Source organism: Seriola lalandi, unplaced genomic scaffold, assembly GCF_002814215.2.
Source record: "Seriola lalandi dorsalis isolate HSWRI2012SDOR001 ecotype SW California unplaced genomic scaffold, Sedor1 jcf7180002054524, whole genome shotgun sequence".
NCBI lineage: Eukaryota > Metazoa > Chordata > Actinopteri > Carangiformes > Carangidae > Seriola > Seriola lalandi.
Genome location: NW_019525077.1, coordinates 1722220 through 1731917, shown reverse-complemented (window position 1 = coordinate 1731917; position 9698 = coordinate 1722220). Strand labels below are relative to the sequence as shown.

Genomic DNA, 9698 nt, shown 5'->3' with positions numbered 1-9698 from the left:
CCTGAGTATGAGTCTAATTTGTTCTAACCTGACTGTTGTGTGAATTTGATGTTTTTCATCACGTTATGATGATCCATCAATCATCCATCAATTTCAGGCAAGTGAGTATAAAAACACTAATTTATTCATTTACCTTTATTGACTCAGGTGAATCCCACTGCGACATAAATGTCATTTTAAAGAGAGACCTGAATGTACATAAAAAAAAACCCATAAAAACAACAGATACACCAAAAAGAATAAACTATACGATTTAAATAACAAATAATAAAAATTACAAAATTGTAATAGAAATACCACACAAGGAAAATTTAAAACATAAAATACCAAGATTAAAACACGGTTAAAACAATTGCATTCTGTTTTGAGAAGGTTGAAAATACACATAAACAATTTATTCACACATAAAAACTAAATAATCTAAATAAAAATATATAAAAATATAATTCACAAGGGTCAGTTGCAGTGGTCAGTGTGTAGCTGACGGCACAAGGATTCAGAGTAATAGTTTAAAGATAGTTTTGTTTATAATTAAGCAAACTCCATCTCCTGAAAGACCATGTAATATGGGCGAAAGCTCCGGGACAGTTGTGTGAGTGGACCTTCAGTGGAAATGTTCTGTCAAAAAATAAATCCAAAAAGTCCAACAAAACAGGTGGACACTGACTCATCAGAACATCCTCTGATCAGCCACCGTGGTTTCAGGAGTCGATCAATCAGACACCAACACGTCAGAGCTGCTCGTCACCGAAGAGAGTGAAATGAAAAGTCATATCACACCTGCACCTTCCTCCTCCTCTCTCCCTTATTCAGCTTATCTCCTGTCAGTGGCAACAAAACTAAAAGTACTGGGAAAAGCAGGCTGCTGCTCACTTCTAGAGAAGGGAATTTAATGTCTCATAAATTCTTGGATATTTTATTATTTATGCTGTAAAACACATGAGCTGCAGCCTCTGGTGGCGTCCAAATGAAATCCACAGACTTATTCATCGTCCCTCTGCAGCACCTCGTGCCTTTATGTCTTTCAGTCCCACTGGGAGCCGACAGTAAAACTCAGGCCAGACACACTCGCAGACTATTGAGGTGGATGACAGCCCGAAGGCAAAGACGTTTTCCTCGTTAAAGCCAAAGTAATCACACCCAGAGTCCTTCACTCCCCCAAACCCCGCCACCCCCTCCATCTTTATCTCCACTGAAGGAAAACAGGAAGGGAGGCTGCAGGCTGACATCTATACGTCTTCATCCCCTCACACATCCCTGGCCTCAGTCTGTGTGTGTGTGTGTGTGTGTGTGTGTGTGTTCGATAGTGAGACAGAGGTTGGAGGGGTTATCAGCACCGAAAACATTTTTAAAAACACTTCTTATTACACACCATCTTTTTGACCTACTTTATAGCAGCCTGATATATGACCCAGTATTCTCTTAGCATCCTTAGAGAATTCAAGCTGTTTTGGTTCGACTCGACAATAAGGCAAACTTATCAAACTGAAATAAATCATGTATAAATTATTTCCCGAGTCGTGATAAGTTGTTATATTGCAGACAGCAACAGTGGCCTCATTAATGTTGTTTTTCACTCCACAAAAACCCATTATTCTTTCAGCTCACTGGTGGAGTACAACTACGTACAAGTACTACATATTGTACTCAAGTAAAAATTTGAGGTACTTGAAGTTTATTTAAGTATTTACATATAAAAGGTCACATATTGTATAAAAAGGTAGATTTCCATGTCTTCTTTGATTATAAAGCAGGTCTAGGTTCTATTACTTTTGCTTCGATTATCAAAATAATTGCCGCTCAATCTTCTGAAGATCGACTAATTGTTTCAGCTTGAATAATATTTGTATTTTTCTTTTACACAGACTTCTCTTAAAAGACCTCCTGGTTTTAATAAGACGTCTTGTTTAAGGATACAGTCACTGTTTTCCACCTAATCAGCAGGAATTTCCATCAAGTCAGTAAAAAAAAAAACTTCCCCTGATCTCTACATATGGCCTCTGTAAGCCTCTTAAAGCCCGAGGTCCTCAGACCAAAAGACCATCTACAAACCTGCTGCCGAGCCTGCGGTGCCCCCTGCTGGCGACTTTCATGCACTACCAGACTGTAGGTAAGTCAGTGTGTCATTGAGAGCAGACAGTGATATGAAAAACATTATCAGCAGCAGTGATTTATAAGGTTGTTTATTACTTTTATTATAGCTACAACCAGAGAGAGAGAGGAAACAGTCAAGACATGAAGGGAGGAGAGAAATGGTGACACAGCAAATACGTTAATTTATCACACTGAAAACAGCCCGAGTCCTCTGTGCTAACATGTAAATTTATTTTAATTAGTCTTTTATTATTTTGCTGAAGCTTTGTTTCATGGATCAGTAATTTCTGTATATTTGTCTATAATAAGTTTAATGTAAAGATATATGTGAAACGATACTGACTGACCAAGTATTGAAATTGAGGTTCAATGAAAGGAAAGCTGCATTTAAATTCTCCTGAATTTTAAGTATTCATTTTAGTTGTTGTTTTTTTTATGGTATTTATTTAAGTTTCATGTGTTTCAAAGATCAGCTGACCTGCTGTTCACTTCATGGCTAAAAGCCAAAAGAAAAAAAATAAGTCATCAAACTGACATCACTTACTTTCCACACATTGATAAATATACTGAATAATAATTTAACTGGCTTTCTGATTTAATTTGAAACTGTAACATGGATTTAAATATACAATAAACAAACTTAAAGAGCTGGACAAGTGTATCTCATATTATGAAGATTTTCAACACAGATAAACTTATTATTATTGTACAGATTTGAATAGAAATCTCTTTTTAGTGTGTACTTGCTGCACTGCTGCGGTACTTATGTAGAATAGCACTTTTTCTGTAACATTAGGCCAGGTGTCAACAGGCAGAAGAAAAATACAAATGCATGGTACTGAGGTCTTTTGGTGGGTGTTTCTTTTCAGAACAGGAGGTCGGTTCCTCTTGTGTTTTGTATATCATCATCTCCTCTGCGACCTTTCAGCAGTCTGTTCATAATCAGACTGAAACGTAACAGCCAGCATTTCTCCGTGGTGTGAACCGGCCGTTTTCAAGTTTAAAACCGATTTGTAATGATCAACATGTGATTTCAAATGACATCTACCTTTCAAAGCCCTTCACGGCTCTAAAATTGTAAACACATTGACAGTAGTTTGGAGATGAAACACACAAGTGTAGTAGAAGTGAAAGAGAGAGAAATCTTAGAGTGTGAGTTAGAAGTACTGTAGGTTTCTTCTTGAGCTCGGGTGGACAGGCGCTCAGTCGTCTCCTCCACAGATGGCCTTCACACAGTCCCCGTGGTCTCCCGACAGATCCGACTGCAGGACAAAACACAAACATCATGCCACACTGACCAGCACATGTTATATAACTAAACTATACAACACTAGGGAGTTTAACCAGTTTTAAATTCTTCCTTTTTTTAATTGGGATGTTGCTGTTTTTGTCCATATACTGAGCTAAGTGGAGAGTTTTGAGTACTTTCTGTTTTTAGGTCTTTTTGGGACGAGTCAAAGTGAAGTTTCAAGTGTGTCAGAGCAGACTGTATTTATAATGTTTGTTTTTGTTGTTTTTACATAACTAGGAGTTTGTTGTCCATTAGTGTCCAGGCCTTTCTATATTGTTCTGAGATTTTACCAGGTCTAACCGTGAGACTTTAAAGTTTTTGCTCCGAGTCTCAAGTCAAGTTGCGTCTCTGGAGAGTCTCAGGTAAATCAGTTCTCACAGCATATAAGTTAAAGTCAAGCGTCAAGTCCTTATTATTATTCATTTATTTTTGACTTAACTCTGCATTAAGTCCAAACCTTTAGTCTACAGGTCTGGTGCAACTTTTACCAGCTGGCAAAACTGAATTGTTTTGTTAACAATTCAACAACTACAGTTCCCATGAGTCTTAGCTATAGGCGCTCAATCAAAATCTCATGTGCGCTGTAGTCTTTTAAAAAGGTAAAAACAATTGCTTTAGTTTTAACAAAGTGCTTCTATTTTTAGTCTAGTACTGAATCAACTTCAGCTAGTTTACTTAAGCTAGGCTAACTAGCTAACCCATAAGCTACAATAATGTAGCCTATATGAGGTTGTTTTAGGCTTTGCAATTTAACCTCTCTTTAAATTTCCACTGAGCTTCATTATATCTACACGCAGCCAGAAACCCGACGCTGGCATCCTACACTCACACAGCTTAACTGAGCCGGTCTCTGAGAAATGTTTGTGTGATTAAAACTCCCAGAGTCCCTCCCAATGATGGACAGATCATTTGTCAGAGAGGCTGGAGCAGAATACAAACTCACAGGCTACAGACAGAACTCACAGGTGGCTGGCTGCTGCTTCAGCTGGGGATTTACCGCCCTGGACACCTGAGTTGTCTTTTAATTTGCCTCTCGGGGCTACAACAGGTAACGTGGTGTCTTTTTTAAAAAATCTCCTATGAGCTTGATCAAGACTGGAGACCCAACCTGGGCAACCAGAAGATGCAAAATAAAGGGACTAGACAGAACACAAAACTTATTTGAGTGTTGTTTAAGGAATCGGCTTTCATCCTTTGCCAATAAACTGTTTTTGGAGTTAATGAGAGTTATAATAAATGATATGATAAAATGTTATTTGAAATGTCAGTGAAAGATTCTTGTGTCACATGAAGAGATGTTCTGGCCCCTCTCCACTTCACACGGCTCCTGTCATCCAGCAGATTAGTCACTTTGTCTCGGTGCAGTGTTTGTGCGTCTCAGAGGACCTGCAGGCTCTTGCATAATTCAAAAATACTTGGCTTCACAGACATCAGAGCGGCTCGCCAAAGCAAATCAAGCCGTTTCAAATCGAGCTTCATTTAGGTCAGTGAGATCGCACTTCAAACTCTGACAATGGATCGGTCCTCAAGAGAGTCAGCTCAAAGAAGGCGGGATGAGTAAGATCAAATCTGAACATCAGAGTCCAGTTAAATCCTCTGATCACACTGGATTTGTAGTGAATTTTTGTTGTTGCAAAGTGCGTGCAGACTAAACCTACGGAAGGATCCTTTATCTGAATGAACTGGAATGAACCCGGTAACATCCTGGTTACTCCTGTAGAATATGACTTAATCCTCTCTAGGTCAAAGGAGATGCTCAAACTATAGAAAAAAGGAGGTCCTCACCTCGATGGCCGAGTGCAGCGAGTAGTCGTAGAGCTTTTTGAACTCCGCTCTGATGTCCATCAGATCGATCTCAGACCGACTCACCATGATCCGGTTCAGAGTTGACTCATCTGTTCCGCCGCCCTGAAAGCAGAATCAGCATCAGTGGCACCACAGTTTACACTTGTTTTAGCTCCCCTCCCCCAAACTACCCCGTCACAACACTAGCGTCTCAAAAAAACATTTACTAGAATTTGTAACTTTGAATATTTTAGATGACGGGAGGCAGAAATGTATATTTATTTATTATCATAATTCAGATATGTACAATTACAGTAGGCTTGGGTGATATCTGATACAGTCCAGCCCAAATATCACAATATCATCTGTATCTTATCATTGTATTATTTTCTGTTTCTTTTTTTTTTCTTTTAATAATACATAATCGTATTATTGTATTTTATATTTCAGATATAATCGATGCTGCCACTGAACAGCAGTGCAAAGCTCTATTCCTCACATGCCAAGGTCCAATATGCAGTAAACACAGCAGTGAAATGAGAGTCGGACTCAGCAGCAGGACAGACTGTGCAAAACTGCAAAAATAAATACATTTAAAAAATCCCCCATATTATGAAAAATACTCATGGTGGGAAATATTCTGTGGTGTAGAGCTTTACACTTTCTGTTTATTTGATGCCATGGAACTGGATGTTGTATATTCTGTTTAGAAAAATCTTCAACTGACGCATGCGATAAAAACAATATATTCACCTTCATGCTCTCATGCAGACATTCTGCAAAGTAGGCCGGCACGCTCTTCACACATTTCACTGGAGAAGGAACAAGAAGGAAAAAAAAATGTAAACAACAACAACAACAACAACAACAACAACAAAAACAACAACAACAACAACAGCGGGACTTAAACAACGTTTCTACAAATATGAAGAAAAGATTTGAAAACTTACATTTTTGTTGCAAAAATATTTATTAGATCATTTTCAGAAAAGTCATAATTTACTGTTTTTAAATATCAAACAAAAAGTAAATTCCCTCTTGACATGAGATATACAACACATGACCAAAAATATGCGGACAACCTACCATTACTCCTGTATGTGGTTGTTGAACATGTATTAACTTGCTGATCTAACAGCCGCCGCTCTTCTGTGAGGACTTTTCACTAGATTTTGTCCACATACTTTTGGCCGGACATGTGTGGGCTGTAATCTGTTAGAATGAAAACATTCCAGGTGCTGTAGAGAGTATCAATATAGAGATTAACTGACCTATGGCGACCAGCAGCTCCTCCAGCTCTCCTGACATCTCTCCCTCGATGCTTTGCTGCAGGGTCTTTCCACTGATGATCTTATATTCAACAAGAGCTGCGCAAACAAGAGAAAAAACTCTCACTTTACGTTTCCAATTATTGCAAATTGACCGTTATTGGTGAAAACACAATATTATTCTCATCTAGAATAAACACAATGTGGTTTAAATATGAAAACGTTACTCTGTCTGAGTTGAGGTATGCTGCTCTGGCAGAGGATGTCGATAAATTTAGATTCATCGGTGCCCCACTTGTTCTCTCCGGCATCGTAAAGAGTCTGGGGAGAAAAAAATGGAACGCCTAAAATGTATTCAACTCAAAGACAGACAATTACTGGTTGAATAGAACATTTTCCCAGTGAAACAAGTTGAACTATGCATCATACTGCACCTTGGCGTCTTCTTTTGCCTTCTCCACATCTACAGTGGTGCTCTCGTCCCTCTGGCCCTGCAAACAAAAAACAAAACTCTAACTTACATTAACTGACTCCTACAAAAATAGAATTATATATTATACAATACTTTTCTTTTCAATTTTTGTAGACATAATTCTGAATGCACTGTTCACAGTTTTCCTGTATGGTGTAATGACGGACCTCGGCCAGGAGGAGCAGCGCTTTGGAAAAGTCTCCGGAGAGTTCATCCCTCATGGCCAGGGTCACCTGCGTCTCTGTTTCTGTGGAGGAAAAAAGATCCAAGATTCAACAGAGGACTGTGATGTTTGAAAAAAAGAACAACACCTTCACAGTAAAGTATCTATGAATCTAAAGAATGAAGCTGCTTTACCTTGCAAATAGACGTCACGCAGAGCTTTGATTTGTTGGTTGGATCTGGACGCGAAGATTTCAATCAAGGTGCTGTCTTCAGTTCCAGCTCCCTACAACAACACACAGAGTTATTTCACCACGAGGAGAAAACTGTCTGAACTGCGTTTACATAAAGAAGAAGAACAAAGAGATGAAGCAGGATACGAGTCAAGATCACTGAGACATCACATGGATCCGCTGTACTCCAAAAACAACACAAAGGAAGGAGGTTTGGGGCGATATCCAAAATATTATAACAATATAATATAATCATATTGTATTTTATGCTTCCTTTTGCAAAACTACAAAAATATCACATATGGCGGGAAATATAACGATATTCGAGATGATCACATATTGGCCCAAGTCTAAAAGAGTGACTAAATAAAAGCTGAATGAAAATCATGGGGATCAAATCTTTTAATAGTCGTTAGATTGATTTCAAGTCGTACTGGACTACATTTATTTATTCATTATCAATTTATTAAGTCATTAAATAAAACTTCTAAAAGGGAGACAATGATGAAAGTGAGAAAAACTGACTTTCATGGCCCTCATCACTTCATGGCAGTCGTACGCCGCCGGAGGGGTGATGAGCGCCACCAGCAGGTCCTGTAAGTCGCCGTCGGTGTCACCTTTCAGGTCCTCCAGTAAAGTCTATGACGTAAAACGCAGCCCGTCAGTTTTCAAAACCGGCTGACACACCAACCACACCCATGCAAATATACGAACACACACACACACACACACACACACACACACACACACACACACACACACACACACACACACACATCTACACACACGCTTATTACCAGGCCACAAACGTACAAAGTCAATTTAAAGCTGCACAAGAAAATCTTTTGGCGATTGAATCAAATCAGCGCAAAAAAACAGATGAAACAACACATTCTTTTTCCTAAGAAAAAAAATTAATTCATTTCAGGACTGAGGCAGGCAACACCTGCCACCAAGAACGAGAAAAAATACTAGTTGATGACGTTGAGCGTGTTTGGAGAAACCTGTTCCTGCACAGGGTTAGGTTAAAGCCGTGACTCACTCTATTCAAACATGTTTCCTATGAGCACAGACTCATGTTTCAACACTAAATAACTGCCGACGGAGCAGCAGGGGACTGAGCTGTTTTGAAAGCCCTCATATATACAGCATATATATATATATATATATATATAGATGTTTTCTGTAATTCACTGTGGGTAAATGACAACAGCAGCGATATCTTACTCTGCCAGTGGCTTCCTGATAAGCTTCGCAGATGAGCTGCCTCTGAGCATTGCTTCGCTGCGTCAAAACGTCAATGAGGATCTTCTCTTTGGTGCCTGGGACAGTTTTAAAAAGGAAGTGGAGGAAATGTACATCAGTGAGTGAGAGGAGAGTTCATAGACTGTGATTTAACACCAGGAAACTTGTTTTACTCATGTTGTGGGGACATGAATCTGTTCACGCGCAATCACTTTGTGGGTGAAGTTATGAAGGTTAGGGTGAGGGTTGTGTGTGTGTGTGTGTGTGTGTGTGTGTGTGTGTGTGTGTGTGTGTTTCTTTACCAAGTCCTTCAATGGCCTCCTTCAGGGCCTCGGCATCTTCTCCTGCATTAAAGCCAGCTTTGGGCGTGATGGTTCCTCTCTCTCCAGACTGAGGAGACATTCAGTGACATTCATTTATCAGTTTGTTTTTCTTTCCCCCTCCGTTTCATCATTTGTGGAATAATAAATGTCACAGTAAAAGCCTGGAACCAGTGCAAAGTCTGAGTCGGACCTACTTTTGCTGAGAAGGAGGAGGGAGAATCCACGAGACCCTCCAGGTCATCCTGCAGAATGTTTATCAGTTCGGTTTAAAACGTACGATCAGTAAATAAAAAACCTCATTAAAAAGAATTAAAAACTTGTCTCACCCATAAAGACGCCATGATGACAACACAAAGTTCTTCTGTAGAGAAAAAAAAACAAAACATTTTCATACGACTTCTTGTTATTTTTTGATTTATATTGACAAGCTCATATTAACGCCTTTTGTTCCTCCACCAAACTACATTCATGAAACAGCACATTTTCAACTCGAACCACATGTTTACATTCTAGTACTCAAGTGAGTTTACCATAGCAATTTTATTTATTCTTAAATTTATCCGTGCACTTCGAGGCTGCCGTATAAAAACTGAAGTCTTTAAAATAATTAAAATACTAGTTATCTCAAGTTAATCTTCAACAAAATCTTAAACTTCCTCTGTAGAGGAGTAATGTGTGATATGATTTCTTTTCTAACTGTAGCTGTAAAACATCTGTCTGTAAAATGTAGCAGAGGATCAAACATCCTAGTCAAGCTGACACATCTACACTGTGTGTGTGTGTGTGTGTGTGTGTCTATAACTGTGTGTGTGTCTATAACCCCCC

At 39.0% G+C, this 9698-nt stretch overlaps 1 protein-coding gene across 1 annotated transcript in view; it reads right to left on the bottom strand.

The window, feature by feature from the left end:
• Positions 1-2167: 2167 nt before the first annotated feature.
• anxa3a (annexin A3a) overlaps positions 2168-9698 on the bottom strand; it is a 7968-nt gene continuing 437 nt past the window's right edge. The window contains exons 2-14 of the mRNA XM_023414326.2: positions 9200-9234; positions 9068-9115; positions 8853-8940; positions 8533-8627; positions 7831-7944; positions 7268-7358; positions 7078-7157; positions 6873-6929; positions 6666-6759; positions 6442-6537; positions 5924-5982; positions 5171-5293; positions 2168-3356 (exon numbers count right to left, since the gene is read on the bottom strand). Coding sequence (XP_023270094.1) covers positions 3297-3356; positions 5171-5293; positions 5924-5982; positions 6442-6537; positions 6666-6759; positions 6873-6929; positions 7078-7157; positions 7268-7358; positions 7831-7944; positions 8533-8627; positions 8853-8940; positions 9068-9115; positions 9200-9214 — 1020 coding nt within the window. The 5' untranslated portion in view covers positions 9215-9234 and the 3' untranslated portion in view covers positions 2168-3296. The remainder of the gene's footprint in view (positions 3357-5170; positions 5294-5923; positions 5983-6441; positions 6538-6665; positions 6760-6872; positions 6930-7077; positions 7158-7267; positions 7359-7830; positions 7945-8532; positions 8628-8852; positions 8941-9067; positions 9116-9199; positions 9235-9698) is intronic.